Source organism: Opisthocomus hoazin, chromosome 5 (assembly GCF_030867145.1).
Source record: "Opisthocomus hoazin isolate bOpiHoa1 chromosome 5, bOpiHoa1.hap1, whole genome shotgun sequence".
In the NCBI taxonomy this organism is placed as follows: Eukaryota; Metazoa; Chordata; class Aves; order Opisthocomiformes; family Opisthocomidae; genus Opisthocomus; species Opisthocomus hoazin.
In genome coordinates, this window is record NC_134418.1 from 50,442,756 (window position 1) to 50,463,796 (window position 21,041).

At 43.9% G+C, this 21,041-nt stretch overlaps 1 protein-coding gene across 5 annotated transcripts in view; it reads left to right on the plus strand.

The window, feature by feature from the left end:
• The window catches only part of AFF1 (ALF transcription elongation factor 1), a 120,345-nt gene that overhangs the window by 78,529 nt on the left and 20,775 nt on the right, over positions 1-21,041 (plus strand). For 4 of the 5 annotated variants that reach the window (XM_075421222.1, XM_075421225.1, XM_009937127.2 and 1 more), the window contains 7 exons: positions 6,355-6,399; positions 11,345-11,431; positions 12,200-12,236; positions 12,616-12,667; positions 17,748-17,802; positions 17,931-17,968; positions 19,407-19,563. In XM_075421222.1, the coding sequence (XP_075277337.1) occupies positions 6,355-6,399; positions 11,345-11,431; positions 12,200-12,236; positions 12,616-12,667; positions 17,748-17,802; positions 17,931-17,968; positions 19,407-19,563 (471 nt within the window). The remainder of the gene's footprint in view (positions 1-6,354; positions 6,400-11,344; positions 11,432-12,199; positions 12,237-12,615; positions 12,668-17,747; positions 17,803-17,930; positions 17,969-19,406; positions 19,564-21,041) is intronic. The other variant, XM_075421223.1, reaches the window with a different exon arrangement.

The window sequence follows — 21,041 nt, forward strand, 5'->3', positions numbered from 1 at the left end:
CTGGGCATTTGCAAGGATCCTTTCAACATCTCTCACATTTTCGCTTTCCCCCTCTGGCCATGACGCTGAGTCGGAGGAGCAGGCTGCTGGTCCCTTCTGCTGTGACAGTCTGGCGGGTGTAGCTGTGTCAGCAGAAGAGCTCAGCGCCGGGAGGGTTGGTGCTGTCCGTGGCTTGTGTTACTCCCTGGCTGGGGCGCCTCGCTGCTTCTGATTGGTGGCTGGGTGTCTGGCCCACATATTATTATGGCCAGTGGGGCATCACATTTGTGTATCAGGTGGTTCCTCAAGCAGTTCAGTCTGGTTTTGGGTGATTCTGACTATCCTAATTTCCTTGTTCATCTCGCTTTAGCATGTCTAACAGAGCTGTGCAAGGCTCGGGGCATGAGCAGAGCTTTGTGCTTATGAAAGTGAGTGGTTTTTTGGAATTTCTCGTGAAGAGAGGACTTGGAAGTATTTCTGAGAGTTTCGTCACACAGTTGCTATGCAGCTTGAATTGAGTGCCTGTACAGATTTTAAATTGTTTTCTAAATTAAGAGCTCCCTCTCTGTGAGTATGTGCACCTGTGCATTTTTGCAAGCCTGTTGTAATAAAGGCAGACTAGTTCCTCATAACTTTTAGGGCTTCTTATGTTTGTGTAGATGCTGGAAATTGTATTGGCCTCAATCCTGAAGTCCTTTCCAGCTCTGGATCGAAGTAGTACCAAACCCTTCAGCAGCTGGGTTGCTTGACTTCCAATAGTCCAGGGTAAATCCCATCACAGTCAAATCAGCAGATTGTGTGCTACCCTAGTATGTATGGGAAGGGGATCACGCAAAATCTTTCACAGCTAAATTTCTAATAGATGCTGTAACTGTTAATTCTGTTTGTTTTTCACCTCCTTTAGCATAAGGAAAGCTACTTTTCATGTGATTGAATGCATTATGGTACAGGAGACAAACATCTAACTTCCTCAAGGGAAGCACAATGCTATAGAACAAAGCAAAATACTCTGTCTGGTCAGCTGCGGTAGGTTATCAGGTAGATGGGAATTCCTGCAGGTATGCTCTGATAAAGTGAAAGCATTAACATCTTTATTACTCTGGTAAAGAAACTATTAAAATTTATCACCCAAGCACGTGGTGTTTATATACATTTTTGCTTTCTGTAACCATACATTGGCTTTCTGGATATGCTATGTTGTGCTGTATATGTGTAAGTCAGCAGAAAGGGAGTTGCTGGGATCTGTAGGAATTCATCAATTAATCTCTCAGAAGTGACTTCCTCAACTCCATTTTCACAGAAGGAAAACAACTATAGCAGTGCAGTCTGAAATGACTATGAATTGCATGTCTTCATCGCATCGTTGTCTAGGCAATGCACTTGCATGTATCGGAGATTTCCAAAGTGTTGTACCTACAATAGATGCTAAATGAATGGGCACAACTTCTTTGTCAAAAAAACTTGCATCAACACCCCCCACCCCCCCGAAGATATGAAACCTCCTTTTTTCTTTTGTTTAAACTTTCACAGGTATCTGCGTAGAGATTTCTTCTTGGCTGAGGTCACTAGTAGTGAGGAAGAAGGAAGTGGGTGATTGTGTGCAACTACCAAGGGGAGGGAGTGGGTGTGGGATTTAGGTTATGCTGGTCTAAGCTATTATGTTGAAGTTATGTTGAACCAAAAGGTTTGAGTGAAGTAGTTTTCAGACAACTTCAGCTATACTTAACAGTACTTCAGGCATATTGCCTTGCTGGCAATGTGTTGTCACCTTGTTGGTGAATTGGAAAAATGTATATGATGCAAAAACTATAAAAAGGAGAGAATGTGGCAGTCACACCATTTTAATAGCATGTTGCTTGTTCTTTAGTAACTGAGAGAGGCTTAAAAGTCATATTAATTATAATCTTTGCATTTTTCTGAGTCAAAATTTATTTAATGGCTTTGGCTTTATGTTTATCCAGCTTTTTGTTTCAAAAACCTTAAAACCAAACTTATCCTTGACATTGTGAAATGTCTGTTATGCCAGTCAAGTCTGTGAATCCTCATCAAGGAGATACTTGATTTTGTCTTGATGACCTTTTCAAACCTTTCTCTCTGCTTTTTAATCTGGCAAGTAAGGAAGTCATCTATTAAATTAACCTTGCAAAACTTATTATGGAAATTCATCAGTTCGGATTCTGCTCCCATCATATGTTATCATAATTTTAAATTTGTCCCTTAAATTATTGGTCACATAACAGGCAAGAACCATGTTGCACAGTCTGTGTCTAGCTGTTCCCTGGGATTTTTTGTGGGTAAGCACTGCAAATTACAAAGGCGATAGTGTCTTCTGCCTGCTCTCTTAAAGTAGTTCTCTGTCTTCCTGGACAAGATTTCTTTCCAAGTTACATCCATTAAGCTCTCCAGACTGTGGGCCTGTGTGGGTGGAGGAACTGGGCTGGAGTCTTCGGTGAGATGTGAGTACTCACTTGCAGCTGGGCGTGCACGTGTGGCTCTGGTGGTGCCTTTTGCTGGGGGAGATGCTAAATGGAGAAGCATGCTGCCCTGCAAACCTTTTTGGAAGTTGCAATATCACTGGGAGTTGGGCCTTCGCTTGAGCAAAACAAGACCATTTGGAACATAAATTGGTGTGATTGCTGAGGCGGTTGGTTGTTACTGAAGCACAGCATCAGTTTGGATGGGAACGCTGGCATTTAAAAGCAAAGCCAAAACAAAAACCCAGCGACCCAATGGTTCTGGGTGTCCTGTGATTACTTGACGTTGGCCATCAAAGCATTTTGTGAGTGGCACACAGAGGCACCTTCGTGAGTCCCAAACTGACAGTGAATATGAATGTGGCATGAGAAAACCCTAGCTGGAGATTGTGCAGATGTCATTGTCAGCCAGCAAATATGGACAGGCCTTAAATCAAGTTGTCTGTGGGGAGTAGGTTGCAGGGTTCCCCTGTAGAGGCTTTAAAACTGCTAGCAGGGATAGACAGCAACATGTAATATTTGATCTTCTACATCCAGTCCTCAGTGGAGCTGGTTTCATTCCAGTGATTTCTTTGGCTTTATGGCTTTTTAACTCTTCTTCAAGCAACATTGTATTTCTCCTTTTCCCGAAATTCTTCTCTTAAAACTGTCAAGGATGGCCCTTGCTGCTGAGTGGTGATTGTGGTTTAATGGTAGTTAATTCTTTGCAAAGAATTACTCAGCATGCAGCAAAGCCAAGCTCCTTCAGCTGCTGGATGTGTAGCTTTGTAAAAGATGAGGAGTCCTTGGACACTGCAGCTGAGATAGAGTGAAAGGGTGCATGCCCATCCTCTCCCGGGCCAGCGGGGCACAGGGACTGTGATGGGCTGCAGACTCACAGTGGGTATGACAGTCACAGTCCTGCCTGAGAGACAGGAGGTCCCCAGTCCAGTCAAATGGCTCTGACCGGTTTTGTTATGGTTTTGGCACTGAAAACAGATTTTCTGTGCATGTCCTGAACAGTCTGTGATTTTTAACCTTTAGAGCAAACGTTTCACCATGTATTTGGTACGGGTGTTGCAAGTCCATCTGTGGGCAGCAGTTTTGTTTGCCCGTTGCACCTTTTACTGCTGGTAAAAGTGTCGTTCAGTTTTTCAGTCTTAGGGTGTAGCAGGATAGCAGAACAGAGATTAAAGATGTCTGAAAACCCATGCTCTTCAGGGACAGTCTCCAGCAGGGGCATGGGCTTTCTAGCATGTCCTAACTTCATGGCTCTGCGAGTAAACTGCTAGCCAAACATGAAAGCAGTCCCAAGCATCCCTGATACTTCATGTTCTGCATCTCCAGAGCTGTGCATATTCGGGGGTCATGTTCTTAAACCTTGTGTCTTAAACAAAAATGGAGATCCTGTGCTGCTGATGCAGACTTCTGCAGTACTTGTTCGGTGTCATGTTTGCTTTTGTTTAAATTTTATCCCACGAAGAAGAAAATGGTTTCTGCTAAGTCACCAGACCTGTGAAGAACAGCAGTCACTGGACAGTGCCCTTCAGGGTTACGGTATACACAATTGCACAATAAATCCTGCTCACAATTGCACAATAAATACTCATTGTATATAAACCTGTATCACTTTCAAAGCCTGTTCAGGCTTATCTGAAAGAGCTTCAGGAAGGGGTGTGAGTTGTTTGGCCAGGATAAGAGAGGTCCAGACTGGCTGTTGCAGATACTCTCTGATTCTCAGGTTAACTGAATTCCACTTTAGTCATCAGTTATCACCTCATAAAACTAAAGTCTCTGGAATGGGAGAAGCAAACTGATTTTGATTCATTGCAATCGATCCATTGTGGAGAGAGTTTTTGAATACTTCATCTAGGCAGGAATTTGATTCCTTCTCTGTTTTGTGGTAAGGGTTTTTACTGTGGTGCTTTCATGGTATATCTCAGGAGCTTTCTGAAGTAATCTGCTAGTTGAATGCTGCTTTTCTGTGCAGCAACATGCTAGTTTGTGTGTCTGCTGTTCACCACTTACTAAATTAAGAAGTAAATTAGGTGGTTGAGCTACCATGTTAAGCCTGCTGGGAAAGAAAAAAAAGAGAAAAAGAGGGATCCATTTTTGGCACTGTGAGTTGTGAAGCATCCCGATCTCTTGCCACATGGTAGAAGTTCCCTGCTGTTTGCTCTCCCTCTCCCCTCCTCCTGCCTGCTGCGGGGCGCTTCTGCAAGCTCTGCTAGATTCCAGGCCCTTGCTTTCGTTCGTGTCACTCACCTAGCCGTGCCTTAGTTTCTGTTTGTCTTGGGGTGAGTAAGGTCAGAAGCAACTATCCATGCGTGACTTCCTGAAGAAAAGTCAGATCTTTGTCAAATGAGCACTGCCTCAATGAGAGCTTTATGTAGACACAGACAAATGAGGTTGCAGGGAAAAGGGATGTATGTAAATAGTGCAGCATATGGGAAGGAGATGAGTGACCTTTCTGTGAGAGTGCTGTTGTTTGCTGGCTTTGCTGTTCACCATGGTCCGGAGAAGATCCTTCTGGTCAGGCCCTGTAGCTCACTGCCCTCTTCCTTTAACATGAAGAACATCTTCCTGGCCTTTGCCTTTCAGCAAATGTGCCTATTGCTGGAGGCTTCCACTGAATCTCTTGGTTTGTAGGCAGGAAGCTGCTCGTGGATGCACTCTGCTTGTTGTGACTGCTCAGCTCTTTGGTGGTTTTGCATTTCAGTTTCCTTGAATGATACCGGTTAGGAAAAGATGTGTAAGTGACAGGTCCTTTCAAAATACGTGTCTTGCTGGTGGGTGAGAAGCGGGTCCAGCCAAGCGACGCGGTGTTCCCCATGGCCAGCCAGGCTGTCTGTGGAAGTGGCCACGCGCTGGGGCAGCCTGTGGCAGTCGTCGCCCGGTGCCAGCCCCTGCCTTGCCCACAGTACCCACGCGTGCCAGCAGCCGCTGAGGGCTTTGGCTGGTGCAGTAGCAGCTGATTTATGTGTTCGCACAGGCTGCGGCGTCTGCCGTTTGCTACAGAGCTGGCCAACAGCAGCGTTGTGTGTGCGTTGTGCTCTTCCCCAGAGCTTCGTCCTCACGGGGCTGGTGAGCCCGGCTGCAGGTGCTGGGCTGGGAGCAGGCCACCCTGCCCAGCTGGGTGCCCTGGGCAGCGGGCCCCCATGCCCAGCCGGGCACCCTGGGGAGCTGGGAGCGGGCCCCCCTGCCCAGCCGGGCACTGGTCCAGAAGCAGGGAGCCCTGGGGAGCCGCAGCACTGGGCGAGCAGCAGTCACAGCCTGGACTGCTGTGAAACGGGTGCGGGAGGTGCCAGGGCAGTCCCTCGATCCAGATTTGGGTCATCTGCAGCCTTTTCCCGAAATCACCATATTGCTCCTACCCAGCGGTATGATCAAGGTTTTATTCCGAACTGCACAAGTTACAATTGTACTGCTTTTCTATTTTTTAATGTTAGTTGATGTTCCCACGAGTCCAAGAACTGGCATTCAAGGGCCTGGTGCATGATTGCTCCACTTAAGACCACCTCTACTTTGCTTTCTCCAAGCTCAGGGCTTTATGCTGCCTTCTTTTTTTGCCAAGTGCACATGGGTGCACAGGAGAACTAAAGTCATGTAACAAGGGGAATCATGTCAGCTAAACGAGCACCACTGTTTAATGAGCTCTGTTTCACTTTCCTGCTTTCTCATCTTTCTTAGAATGTGTATTCCCCTAAAGACTTGAAAACAACAGGCTTTGTGTAACAACAGTGTGTTATTAACTGCCCTTCTGATGGGGCTTTTAACTCTTACTAGCATTTTATTATTAATGGGTTTCCATGAAATCTATAGGACCATTGGTAAGCAAATGTTTGATGAGTACATCTGTTTGTCTCATGTCAGTTGGTAAAAACAAAGCAAACTCATGCTTCTTCCCTCTTTTTTGTTGTAGCAAACCTTCCCCAGTGATGTCCACTCCATTGAAGAAATTTTGAAGGTAAGTGCTCTATTTAAGAGCTACTATTTAAATAGATCTCTGTGTTTGTTTATATTTTGTATGTATTAAAGTAGTGTGTGGGGAAAAAATATTGCTCTGCTTCTGTCAGCAAAAGTTACAATCACTAAAAGTGTGTTTTGGGGTACGCTGTGGAGAAGTAAAGATAAAAGTTGGCCTTGGATATGGCTGAAGTTGTAAGACTGGTCATTCAATCAGTATGAAAGTGTAATACAGTCTGGTGCTGTCCAAGAGCAAGACTAACAAGTCATCTGAAACAACCAGAGCTGCTCATTCAACAAGTATGGGAGTTGCCGTTACCGAGCACACTTCCTCCAAAGGCGCTGGACGTGCTGCCTCTTGTCCATGCTGCCAGCCCCAGAAGCGTGGCCCTGAACGTGAGCATGAATCTGTGTTCTTCCACCCGCCTGCACATGGCACTGCTGCTGGGCTGCTTCTCCTTCACTGTAATTCTAATCCATTTTTGCAATGCTAAGCCAACTCTTATGCAAAACTGTCTCTGTAACCGTGTGTGAGAGCTGGCTGTGTGAGCAGAGCACAGGCTCCCAGTAGCTGGGTCTGAGTATGTGCCACCCGTTCACTGTGCATGGTTTGAAAATGCACTGGGATCTGCAAGCAGGTCATGCTTATACTAAGAAGATGGTTCCCTGATGTCAGATACTGTTCTGAGACACTGAAGTCCTAATGGAGGTGTTTGATTTCTGTGATTCACTTCCCTCCCTGTTGCTTCAGGTTGCAAAATCCTAATGCCTTTATTGCTCTCAAGAAGCTGTTGTGTTGGGGCAGCATTTTAGCTGAAAAGTGGTTGTGCACAGGTGCTCACTAGCTGCTGTGTGCTGGTTGGTGTTGCAGCATGAGTAGTGACCATGAAACGGTGGAGTTCAGGATCCTGAGTGGAGGAAGCAGGGCAATAAGTAGGGTCACAGCCTTGGACTTCAGAAGAGCTAACTTTGGCCTCTTCAAGGACCTACTTGGAGGAATCCCATGGGTCAGGGCTCTAGGAGGTAGGGGGGTCCAAGAGAGCTGGTCGTTGTTTAAACATCACTTCCTCCATGCTCAGGAGCGGTGCATGCCCCTGAGCAAGATATCAAGCAAAGGAGGCAGGAGACCCACGTGGATGAGCAAGGAGCTTCTAGCGGAGCTCAGGTGAAAGAGAAAGGTCCATGGAGTGTGGAAAGAGGGACAGGCCACTTGGGAGGAATACAGGAACGTTGTAAGAGCATGCAGGGAAGCAACAAGGAAGGCTAAGGTCCACCTGGAATTAAATCTGGCAAGAGATGGCAAAACAACAAGAAGGGCTTCTTCAAGTACATCAGCAGCAAACGGAAGACTAGGGACAATGCGGGGCTGCTGCTGAATGAGGCGGGTGTCCTAGTGACGGAGGATGCAGAGAAGGCAGAGTTACTGAATGCCTTCTTTGCTTCATTCTTTACTGCTAAGGCTGACCCTCAAGCATTCCAGGCCCTGGAGGTAAGAGAGGAAGTCTGGCGAAAGGATGACCTTCCCTTGGTCGAGGAGGACTGTGTGAGAGATCATGTAAGCAATCTGGACGCCCACAAATCCATGGGCCCCGATGAAATGCACCCACGAGTGCTGAGGGAGCTGGCAGATGTCATTGCTGAGCCACTCTCCATCATCTTTGAAAGGTCCTGGAGGGCAGGAGAGGTGCCAGAGGACTGGAAAAAAGCCATTGTCACTGCAATCTTCAAAAAAGGCAAGAAGGAGGACCCAGGGAACTATAGGCTGGTCAGCCTCACTTCCATCCATGGAAAGATGATGGAGCAACTCATTCTGGATGTCATCTCTAAGGAAGTAGAGGAAAAGAAGGTTATCAGAGTAGTTAACATGGATTCACCCAGGGGAAATCATGCTTGAATCTGATAGCTTTCTGTGATGTCATGACTGGCTGGGTAGATGAGGGGAGAGCAGTGGATGTTGTCTACCTAGACTTCAGCAAGGCTTTCGACACTATCTCCCATAACATCCTCATAGGCAAGCTCAGGAAGTGTGGGCTGGATGAGTGGACAGCAAGGTGGGTTGAGAACTGGCTGAATGGCAGAGCTCAGAGCATTATCATCAGTGGTGCAGAGTCTAGTTGGAGGCCGGTAACTAGTGGTGTCCCCCAGGTGTCAGTACTTGGCCCAGTCTTGTTAAACTTCTTCATCGGTGACCTGGATGAAGAGTTAGAATATACCCTCAGCAAGTTTGCTGATGACACAAAATTGGGATGAGTGGCAGATTCACTGGAAGGCTGTGCTGCCACTCAGCGAGGCCTGGACAGGCTGGAGAGTTGGGAAGAGAGGAACCTGATGAGGTTCAACAAAGGCAAATGCAGGGTCCTGCACCTGGGGAGGAACAACCCCATGCACTAGTACAGGCTCGGGGCGGACCTGCTGGAGAGCAGCTCTGTGGAGAGGGACCTGGGTGTCCTGGTGGACGACAGGTTAACCATGAGCCAGCAGTGTGCCCTGGCTGCCATGAAGGCCAATGGTATCCTGGGGTGCATTAAGAGGAGTGTGGCCAGCAGGTCGAGGGAGGTTCTCCTCCCCCTCTATTCTGCCATAGTGAGGCCCCATCTGGAGTACTGTGTCCAGTTCTGGGCTCCCCAGTTCAAGCAAGATGAGAAACTAGTGGAGAGAGTCCAGTGGAGGGCTTAGTGGACTGGAGCATCCGTCCTACGAGGAAAGGCTGAGGGAGCTGGGCTTGTTTAGCCTGAAGAGGAGGAGACTGAGAAGGTATCTTGTAAATGCCTATAAATATCTGAAGGGTGGATGTAAGGAGGACGGGGCCAGACTCTTTTCAGTGGTGCCCAATGACAGGACAAGGGGCAATGGGCACAAACTGAAGCAGAGGAAGTTCCGTCTGAACATGAGGAAGAACTTCTTCCCTCTGAGGGTGACGGAGCACTGGAACAGGCTGTCCAGGGAGGTTGTGGAGTCTCCTTCTCTGGAGATACTCAAAATCCGTCTGGACGAGGTCCTGTGCAGCCTGCTGTAGATGACCCTCCTTTGGCAGGAGGGTTGGACTAGATGAGCCACAGAGATCCCTTCCAACACCTACCATGCTGTGATGAGTACTCCGCCTCAAAGTACTGCATCCTTTCATATTTCACGAGACATCCTCTTTTCTTGCCTGTTAGTAATGCATAACACTATTTTTGTAGCAACCACAGGGAAGCATGTGCGAATACATGGAGAGGTGTAGTGCAGTATATTGAGGAGTTTACCATCTATTGAAAGATTGTACAGCTAGTGAGTGAAGTGAAGGGAACAATGAACTGAACAGCTAGAAGGGAGAAAGTGAGGGTGGTAACAGTGCGGTCAAATAGTTACCCAGGTTAGTTGTAGGCTACTTCTAGTTCTTGCACAGAAACCCCTGTAGAATGCTGTGATCCCTGCTTACAGAACCAAAGGTAACAATGTGGTATCATTCCCTGTAAATCTGTGCATTTCATGTTATTCCTAATAGATAAGGAAACTAGGGACACTTCTGAACTTTCATATTTGTGCCGTGATGAAAAAAAGGCACTTGTAAATTATGACACAGTAGAGAGTTTCACACTTCAGTCTACAAAAGTACAAAAATGTGCTTTGCACTGACATGTTCCTCATTAATTTCTTTTAAGCCCCTGGGCAAATTGCATGTGGTGCATGCTTGTCATGAGATGCATTCAGCATGAACGTAATTCCTGACTTTCTGAGCTGAGCAAAGTGCCAGTATTGTGTCACTCCGCATGCTGCTTTCTTTGGGAAGTTGGCAGGGAATGGTTGTGATGACAGCTGCTCTGGGTGGGGATGGTGGGTGCACACCTGGAGTACAGAGGTGATGTTGGGCTTGGGGGGAAATCCTGAGATAGCCCTTCCTTGGAAAGGCAGTGAGGATGGCAGGCCATTGCAATTCACTTACTACTTCGAGTGACTATTGTGCTCTTCAGGATTTAAAACCTGAGAATCAAAATGGAAAAATCTGGTTTGTGTGATTTCAGCAAGGTGGTTCTGTATTTCTGAGCCCCAAATTCCCTAAAGGCCTCATGTAGATTAACTCCCATTAAGGTATTTTAGTGTATGTTCAAGACCAAGATCCTTGTCTGTGCTAGGCTTCTTTGTATGTGTTTATTGCAGTGCAAGCCAAGGCTTTAGCACACTTGTCTGGGCCCAGCTGTGATGCCAGAAGAGGCAGGCTGGAGGCTGATCTCGCCTTCTGAGCCCTGTCCCATGGCTGTGGTGTTTCTGCTCTGCTTTCACCTGCACCATGGCTGAGCCCAAGAAGCCCGTACCTGATAGTGATGCTGGGTGAGAGTAAGGGCAGGGGAACAGGGCAGAAGGATTCCTAAAGACATAGCACATTGGGCGGTCTCATTCTTTGGTTTGAAACCACGTCCAGGAGGTCTGCATCCAAGACGTCTTGGTTGGTCAGAGCAAAAGCCAAGGTTTCAGGCAGAATAGCATGGGGAACAGCTGGCAGTCAGAGCTCTCTGGCTGACTTCCTTGAGTTACAAAAAGCCTTTCAGAGTGTTGTTGCTGTATGGGAATATAAGAACTTCCATAACAGGAAAGTCTTATGCTTTGAAGAAACCCAGAATTATTCATATACGGGTTTTATTTGCCTTTCCCTTTATTAATTGTGGTAGCTGTAAGGCTGAGGCTTAATCCTGCAAACACAGTAAGTACTTGAGTCTCTACAGGCTTCACTGAGATTTTTGTTACTTGGGCAATACAAGTATGCTTGCAGAAAAGGAGCAAGTCTTCACCACAGTCTGGCTGCTGCACTCAAAGGAGGGCTTCTTACTGCGGTACTGTCTCTCAGGTTTACGTTTGGGTCAGCAAGGACTTTTTTGGTGGATCCATGTAAATCTTTGAAGTATAAAACTTCACCTGTGTGTATCAGTAAAAAATCCTGTAAGCTGCTTCTCTCAATCTCTTTGCAGGAAATGACTCACTCATGGCCACCTCCCCTGACAGCTATTCATACACCTAGTACAGCAGAGCCTTCCAAATTTCCGTTCCCAACAAAGGTAAAACACCCTCTTTTTGCTAGGACTTTTGATAAAATTACAAGAGAGCTTTCTGGCTCTTGCATGTGTTTTCACCTCATTTTGTCCCCCTTTCATAGGTAAAGGCTGTTAGGAGAGATTATCTTTAGAAGTAGTCATATAAGTTAAAGCACAATGGATCTCGAGTTGTATAATGGCTGCTTGCACATCATTTTACTGAGAATTAGATTAGATTGTGCTTCTGAGTATTTGTTTTGGAGTGGACTATATGGTAGTGTAATTATCTTTCCTCTTTTTTGTTTTTTTAAGTAAACTTTTTATTTTTACAGTTGTAAGATATTTTGGGGGGGATGACTGGGTAATGTTTCAGTGACTTGCATGTTTGTTATTATCGTGGGCTTCAAATGTGACTCATTTTCAGAAAAATTCTAAACATCTCTGCAGCACAAAAAATATTTTTGTCTTTATTGTCAACAAAAATATTTTCTGACTGTTGAACAGAAGTGTTTGGCAGCTCTTACAATTTTTTTTTAATATTTCTTCAAAAATGCATGTGCCACTAACATGCTAGCAACACATTTTTGATGGCAGTAGCACTTATCATTTCTGTCCATGCTAAGTTGCGTCAGGCCAGCTTAGACTATTGGACACTTCAAAGTCATGCTTTGACAAGTTAGTCAAAATATTTATTATAGTAAGTATGGCATGAAAAATGAATCATCAATATACTGATATTAAGAGAGACTAATTTATTTTATTTTCAATTTGCACTTTGTCCTTTCTTTCTAGGAATCACAGCATGTTGGATCTGTAGCACAGAATCAGAGTAAGTAGAAATCCAAAGAAAACACATTATTATGTGTGTATTGACAGATAGTGTTGTGTTGTGTGTTACGTGTTGAGGAGAACGTCAGATGTTTACATTGATTAAGGAGCAAGATTTCCTGTGCTTTGCTGAATAGGGATGAATGTAGAAAATGCTGAAGAGATTGTATACGGTCATTAGCTAGAAATAAAGGCAGCAGCTCAGCAGAGAACAGACAGTATTTCGTTAGGAAACCGCATTTGGAGTCATGAATAATCTCAATGGCGAACAGTTATGTCCTGGAAGAAAGTGACTTTCTAACCTGATGCTAAGAGACCATAGGGTAAAATACGCTACAAATGAGTCGAATAAAACCAACCAATTCATTTTTGATTTACAGAACAGTATGACGCACCTTCAAAAACATTGCCTAGTTCTCACCCAAGAATTTCGTAAGTAACCAGACTCAGTTCCCATCTCTACTGTGCAGTTACTTAAAAGAACTTGGAATGAATTAAAATTTGGTTTACTTGATTATTCCAAAGATTAAGGTTTTGTCAGTCTGATTTTTTTTTTTCACAGAAAATTTCAATGCAGGGAATTTTCACCAACAGAAACATTACTGTTTCATGATTATAATGACTGTGTTAAAACTGAAGAAAAAACCCTCAACTATTACTGTACCAGATTGAAGGGTTTTTTGCTCTGTTAGTCTGTGGCTACTTAATGTCTTGTCACACTTAGTGCTGTTCAAACTACTAATAATGCATTCAACTGATGTAAATTATAAGGGATACAAACTGAATTCAATCTGTTCTGCATATTGTTTTGAAGCCTGTCAGGGCTAGTAAAACTACAGCTACAAAAACTGTGAAAACTAGGGGTGAAATTTTAAAGCAATTGTATGGTGTAACTTTCCACAACTGCCCAAGGAAAAGTTTTCTAAAAAGTGTTGTCTTAATTTTATTTTTATTTTACAAAACTAAACAAACAAACAAAACTTTCATGTGGACTTTCTAAAAACCTCCGTTTATATTCTAATTATGTTAGCTAGCTGCAAAGTGGGAAGAAGATGACGTTTCTATAGCTTTTCAATATTATATATGTATTTCTACTTTTCTGTATGTATTTATTCTTTTTCCTATCATGTTATGTTTTCTCTCAGAAGAAAGCTTCTTAGAACTATCATGTTATGTTTTCTCTCAGAAGAAAGCTTCTTAGAATTTGAGTCTCACTGTAAGATGTTTATGCATAATCAATACAAAAGTTTTACAAGGCTAGGAAGAAGTGGCAACTAATAAATAAATCACTCCAATAGAAAATGTTAAGTTTGTAGATAAAATACTTGGTGCTGTCCTTGTAGGTGAAAGTGGTTATCTATTAATTAGATTAATTGCAGAAATTGCTTGAAAGTAGTTCTGTGTGGGCTGATGTTAGTCTTTCAGGATTAACCTGGCCAGGTGGCAGCATTGATATGTTCTGAGCTCTGAGTGACAAATAGAAATCTTTCCACATTGGGAAGGCTAAGGTGTTTATGTGCAAGGCAATTACTGAACCATTAAATGCCTTTCAGTTTATGTGATATATGAAGATCTCATGTTACTCCATGATATGTTGTTTCATGGAAGGCTACAAACTACAGACTACAAAGCTTACTCCACCTGTTTTCCTTTTCCTTATCATGAACAATTTTATTAAAAACCCCCAAAACTCAGCTAGTCACAAGTAAGCGGAAGAGCATCTCTCCATCTTGGTTGAGATTGCAGAATTTTACACTCAAGCTCTGTAAGATCCATAAAACAACCCTTTTCATACTGTTCCAGCATCATGCAGAGGAGCTCTCACTGGCTGGGAGTGTGGGATAGTAGCTGAGCAGTCAGCTATTCCCTTAATCCACTCTATTTCGCTCCTTCTTCTTCCACCCCAGCTTGCTCCTCCTGAATGATTTCTGGAAATCTTCCTTGCACTACTGAAAATACTAGTTTCAACTGCTCTAGGCTCTGCCTCCCTCCTCAGCTACCCATGCAACCATCATCTTAATTTCAAATCATCTCAGCTGCTTGTAAAAATCCCTCTAGCATGCTAGTCAGTTTTCCAGGCAGCAGAGAGAGAAGAGACTCTTACTGTAGACAAGAATCTGAAAACACTCCTTTCTTAGCCCAAAGGTCCAGAATTGTCAATTTGGCATGGTACATAGCTCTGTCCTTAGCCAACAAACCCTCTCTGCTCAGCGTCCTTGCAGGCACTTCAGAGCCAGCGCTCATCTACCAGGGACAGGTGTACCCACAATCCACAAACGCAGTTGAAGCAGGAGGAGCAGGGCACCTTAGGTTGAAGTCTGAAAATTAGTCAAGTGAGATTTGCCCAAGGACTTCCTCTACATCTTTCCCTTGAACAGATGCGTCCCTTCTTTTTTGTTTTGTTTCTGTTTTCATTGGCACAGCAGAGCTTGCTTTCTTTGCTGCTCAAAGTGCACGTGAATGTCTGAAAATTCAGCTGTCTAGAGTAGCTTGCGTTACAAAGTGTAGCTGACTGAAAATAAACAGCACTTGTGCTGGTTAATTAAAAGTTGAAATCCCAGTGCATCTGTGTGCCCAAATTAAGCATTCAGCTTTACAGAGCATGCGTGGGTTTCCCACATGGCTTTCATTCTTGAATATAGCCCCAAAGTCAGCACCTGGCTGCACTGGAATGGAAGTAGCCCTCCTTTTAAAAGGGGAGGTGCCAAGCTCATTCTTGGTGATGCATCTTTAACCCGGCTGACAGAGAGGGACCAGCCTGTGCTTTCAGTGAGGTTGTTTGGCAAGCAATATTAATTTTAGTGCTACTTCTCTTGATAAATGAGCTCCTTTTAAACAGCTTTACAGGGAGATTGATGGTATGTGTGTAAGCTGCAAAGAACAGGTCCTGCAAATGAAAACTTGGCATCTATTAACTCCTGAGCTAATTAAAGCATTTAAATTATTAAAACAGATTTATTTTCTTTAACTAGGCTATTTAACAATTTGTTGAAACCTTGTTTTGGGGAAACTGGTTTTGTCTGTCCTCGCAGAAGTGTGACTCATTTAAAGTTTTAGTGTTCTTCCTTGATCCTAAATTGAACTTAGGTAGTTGCAATGTTGTTTTATGCTGATGCATTTTATTTACCAGCAGCTCAAGCGAAAAAGGCAGTCCTTTTTATTGCAAAAATTTAAATCAGATTTAAAATAAGATTTAGGTAGTGTTTTCTTGCATTATCCTCTTACCTCTAAAGGAAATGCATGTGTAGTTCACAATTCTTCAAGCAAAACAAAAAAATGAAAACAATTTGAGAACGTAATACCATCCCTGGAAGTTTGTTCATTATGACCTTTGAAGGAGTACTTCCCCTAATGGCTTGGAAAAAAGATAAAAAGAATGCGTTGAGATGCCAGTAGACATTTGGCCAAACTACCCAGAAGTGTGGAGAGTGGGTGTATTTTGTTGCTATTCTTTTTTTTTTCCTTTTTTGTGTCTTGGTGGACTGGCAGTGAGCTTCAGCTTTAGCCCACTTGCGAAGCTGGCACGTGCAGGATTGCTGCAGACTGCATGCCGTTTGCCTTCTGTAGGAAATTCAGGGGCCTGATTTTCCAAGGTGGTGTCTTCTAGTGCTTCCCTTCAGTGTTTACTCTAAAAGAAGCGGCAAGAGGTGATTTCCACCAAGAAAATGTATGAGGAAATGAGGCAGTGGAGGCTGGGATATGGACAAGGATAGTCATGAGGGAATGGCGAAGTCAAAATGCCTGAACAAAGAAAGCACATAGGTCTTCACGAGTGTCATCAAACAGAGCCCTTGTGGCATTGAGAGCCTCTTCTGCATCAGTGAGAGGTACCTGGGGAGTGTGGGGTCAGTACCTTTGCAGGAGGGGTTGGCTCTCTGCTGGTAGACACGGGAGACCTTTGGGGTTTCTTCATGCTGTCCTGCTCCATGGACAAGAGCAGATTCATCACTTCTAGTGTGTGAAATTGTTGTTTGTTGTGAGACTGTGGCCAGATTCAGCAGTAAACACGGTCCTGTTTCAATGAAAGTATCCCTATGCATGTCACCTGCTTTGGTATGAGTGTAAAATAATTTGTCTAGTTAGTGAGGACAGTGTTTAAATAAGGGAATCACTTCTATTTTCAAGGTTTTTACTCCTCTGTTGTCATGGAATCATAATAACAAACTGCTCAGGGTCATTAGAGGTGACCCACAAAGCAGTAAATCTTTTTTGTTTTCTTGATAATTTGACATGAAGGCTTGAAAGAGTCTGAAGGTTTGTGCAGTTTTCCTTTTCCTAACAAGCATCAGGAACACTAACCCTTTCCTCACTTTTCCAAGGTGATGTGGTTCACTGGGGATCTCTCATATTTGTTTTCTTGCTTGTTGTCATGAGGGGTTAGAGGCTTATTTTTCTTACTTGGGCATGAGAAAAAATTCTCAGAGAGCCCTTAGTTTGAAATGAGGTTGAAATAAATGGGAGTTTTGACCTGATTGATTAAAATCCCTGTCTTGGTTCCCAAGCGTGTTATCCCATTTTTGGAATGACACTTGTGTAATTCTCTGGGTTGTGGAGTGGTGTCCAGCTAGTTTCAAGATTTGAATCACTATACTTTTGAATAGCGTGAGTTTTACCTTTCTGTGTTGCAGCTCCTTTTGGGATGCCTGCATCATTGCCAAAGAGGGGGATAACATTTTGGGAGAATTTTGGGTTCCTCCCCACAGATCCTTCCCTTCCAGCCTTTTGAGGACCTCAGTAATGTATTGAAATTGCAAGCAGTAGTTACCACCTGCAGGCAGATGACTAAATTATGCTTTTGGAAACATTTGCAGGCAGCCTGCTCTCTACTCTGGCAATAGTAAAACAGAGGTCGTGCCTCCTCACTTGTAAACTGTGTTGAGTGTCTGAACTGCTTGATGTTAACATTACCGCTGAGATGTGCAGGAGCATGAAGTTCATTGTGTAGAGAAGAAATAGGAGATAGGCTTGATGTTGGCATTTACTTATGTGTGTGCGATAGGAGACTTTAACAGTAAAAAAAGAACGCCTGTGACTGAAGAAATATTCACACCCCTTTTGAGCAGAGAGCGTGAACATGGACAACTTCTGGTGCAAAGATGATGCTTTTTGCCCCTTGGGGAGCCAGTGCAGGCTAATAGCATGCTAGTCTCTTGCTGTGAAGGATAAGACTCCTTCTACCCTGCCCTGCTGTGTTAGTGTGCTAGGCAACCTTTGAGGAGCATTCCCCTCACAGATCTGCATCTTCGTTGTCTGTAAGATGGCAGCCAGCGATACTGACCTGCACTGCAAAATATCATGAGTTGGAAAGCACGGTAAAATGCCTAGGTTGTGTGTTAGCATTTTATCATTCATTCAGGTGATGACAGGATTTAGTAGATTGAGCGTGCTGAATGTTCAAAAAGGATATGGGAGGTTGGTTTGTTTTGGCAAGTGCAAACCAAGTCTTTTTCAGTGTCTGCTGCTTGAAAATGTGTCTGCCTTGGCTGATATTTATCTTTTGGTTGTCTTTCAGAACGCTCCAGGACGACCTGCAGCTCAGTGATAGTGAAGAGAGTGGTGACGACCAAGTCAGTTTTAGATGTTCTATATAGTAGGCACACAGACATCCCTTTAAATCATCACGACTTATTGAATTGTTCTGAGTTCCTTAAGCTAACCTTTCCTCCCCCCCTCTTTGTTTTTGTGAACAAAACAGGTTGTTGAAAAGCCACCTTCTTCACTTGCTCCTCCAAGGTACAGGTTTGTTCCCAAACTACTAGCTAGACCAAATAAGGAGGAAAAACAAAACTACTTTTTACATGTGGGGTAGATGGGTAAGGGTTCCTGGTTTCTCTTGTAGATAGAGGCTTTGGTTTCTAGCTGCCTGAAACTGCTGTTCAAAACTGGCTTCAGCTGTGTGGGGTTTTACGGAAAGCTCAGGTTAGCAATGAATAATCCAGGCTGGATTTTGCCTATGAACCAGAATTCTGTTTCCCCAACTGTTCCCTTCTCTTCTCCCCCTCCACCGCTGTATATGTAGACCAAGATCACACTGGAGCTAATGGGATTTTCAGTTGCAGTAGTGATGGGTGAGGTGTGAGTCCAGTTTTAGTTCAGAAGGAAGCCCAAAAGAGGCAAGTGGGTGAAGAACAGAAAAGGGTTAGTTAGACTCACTGAGGCTGTTTCAGCTTCTCCTGACAAGGCGACTGATTGTAAGCAGTTCCTGCCATGTATTGTTAGTTGGAAGCAATATTCAAGGTAGATGGAACAGCCACTTGCCAGCATTAGAGGAAGAAAGGTGGAGAATGGAGAAGCCCAGAATTTTTCGTATAGGAGAGCATTGATGTACTTTTTTGGCTTGATATCTGTATTCTTAAACCACAGTCTAATGGTCTACAAAGTCAGACTTGCGGAAGGGCACGCCAATTGTTGGCATGGTCTGCGTCTCTGCAAGCTCTTGAAATAGAGTGTTCTCATGATATCAGTCTGGATCAGCAAGGAGCTTGCCTCCAAATCATACAAATGGGTTAATACTGACAGAGAACAGTTTTCAAAGTAAAAAAAAAATCAACATTTTGATTTCATAAGCCCATTTCAAAACAAAAAAAAACAAAAAGAAGCTGTGCATAAAAATCATGGCTCTCCCTCAGTTCCGTCTACTCCCGTTGTCAGTGCTGGAGGAAAACACTTCTGGGTAGGGGAAGGTGTTGCAAAAAATGCTGCTGCTTGACATGGCTGTTAACAAAATGGTTACAGCACCTTGACCAAGTAATGCAGATGAAGAAGTGGAAAATCAAGGGGGGAGAACACAAAAAAGAGAAACCATCCTGGGATATATGTCTCTGTCTTGTTAGCTTTTATTGGAAATTTTTCCTTTGAGGGTTGGGGCTTTCAGAAAAGCACTTGTCAGTTACAGTTGTTTTTTTAAACTTTGGTTGGCTAAATGCAGCTTTATATTGTAGCAATGACGTCCTGCTTACGTATTTGTCTGACTGGGTTGGAGTTGAAGGTTTTATTATTTTCAGAGGTTTGCTTTGAGTATGGCAATGTATTCCTTTGGCCTTCTCCCTTCTCCTCTCAGTGCCAAAACATGGAGTTTCAGTTTTATTTTTTAATCCTGCCATGTCAGTATAATAAGTAAGTAACCTTCACCCATGCTGCTTTCTAATTTTATTTCATGGTGGCCTTGCAGTGCCCTACAGTCCCAGCCCAAGAGTGTGGCATCAGCACATTCCAGCAGCCCAGAGTCAGGGAGCACCAGTGACTCAGACAGCTCTTCAGACTCGGAGACGGAGAGCAACTCGAGTGACAGTGAAGCAAACAACCCTCCGAGAGCGTCAGCGCCTGAGGTGAATGCAAATAAAGTGCTGCTTGATGCAGCCTCTTGCCTCAGACCCTCTACTGTCTGAATGCAGTCAGGACAGGAGACCAGAAATACTGTCATTGTTCCCTTGGCATCTTTGCTGCTTCATGAGACTTTTCTTGCCCTTTGCTTCCCCTCTAGAGTTTGTCAATTAAATAACCCTTAATAAAAGCACAATTAACTTCTGCACGCCTAACTTTGAAGTGTTCCCCTCTCTGCTTTGGTATCATTTTCTGGCTCTCCTGGAGGAATTAGTGCCTTCACTCAGTGAAACACAAGCAAGGCACAGATGAGAGGCATGGCTTGTCTGGGGTGTTCACGGCCCACCTCTGCCTGTGCAGCTTTTCTGGGTGCTGAGGCTATGGGCTGCTTCAGGGTTAGACCAGTTTCTTGATATGTGAAGAGGAGCTGCTGCCTCCCTGCAGCTCCTGTATACACAGGAGATTCAGTGACAGATTCAGATTCTCCTAGATTGCAGCTGAAGTGATCAGACCTGCAGGAAGGTCTGGAATGTGCTTAGACTTGCTTCTGTTCAATTTGGCTTGGATAGCGCTGCACTGGCATTTCTGAACTTTTACTGGGAAAAGCAGACAGACAGAACTTGGTGCCTTGAAGTTTCATAATTAACACCAAGCGTTTTTTTAAACATCTGCTGCAGAAGTGTTCATGTCCCATGGTTTCAAACAGTTCCTCCAGCTTTCAGGACATTCTAAGGCCAGTGGGAAGTGCGTGGTTATATCCTATGGACCACAGCTGATGTAAACCAGTCTGCTGACAGTTTTGAGGTACTCTCACAAAGCTCAGAAACCTTGTAATTTATTTGTTCCCTCCCTCCCCCAGCCCTAGTTTTCCTTTTGTTGCCTTAGAAACACGTGAACAGGGAGAATTTTATGTGCAGAAAACAAGCTTTGAGAAGGCATGTCGTTTCATCTCACATCTAATACTCTTTATCCTCCAGCAGTTCAGTTACAATCTTTGGCCTCTACAATGTGGGTGTCTTTGGAATGAAACAGATGTTATACTACTTCTCTTTTACCAAATCCTGCCTGGTTTGTTCTGAAGATACTAGATTGTAAGATCCTTATCATTCTAGTGAAGTCCTAGCTATTTTCCATTTTATCCTTTTTTATTCAGTAAACTGTTCATCTGTGGTGCTCAAGGAGCAAGTTAGTGCACGCGGCCCGTTTGTTTATAGTCAGTTCTTCACATGCAAAAGCACAGACTTTAAGACTCATAGGCAGTAGTTCCTTCTTTTTTAGTTTTAATTAAAAATAAAAAAATAACAAACCTCTCTTACTATCTTTTGTGTTTGGAAAACCTGTATCACGGTGTAGATCATAAACAAGATAACCAATGGTAGAAGTGCTAGAAAAGGATCAGAGTATGCCACTGTCTGATGGCTGCCTACATTAGAAACCAAAGTTTACTAAGTCTTTTGGCCATGCTTTTATAATGTTTGACTAA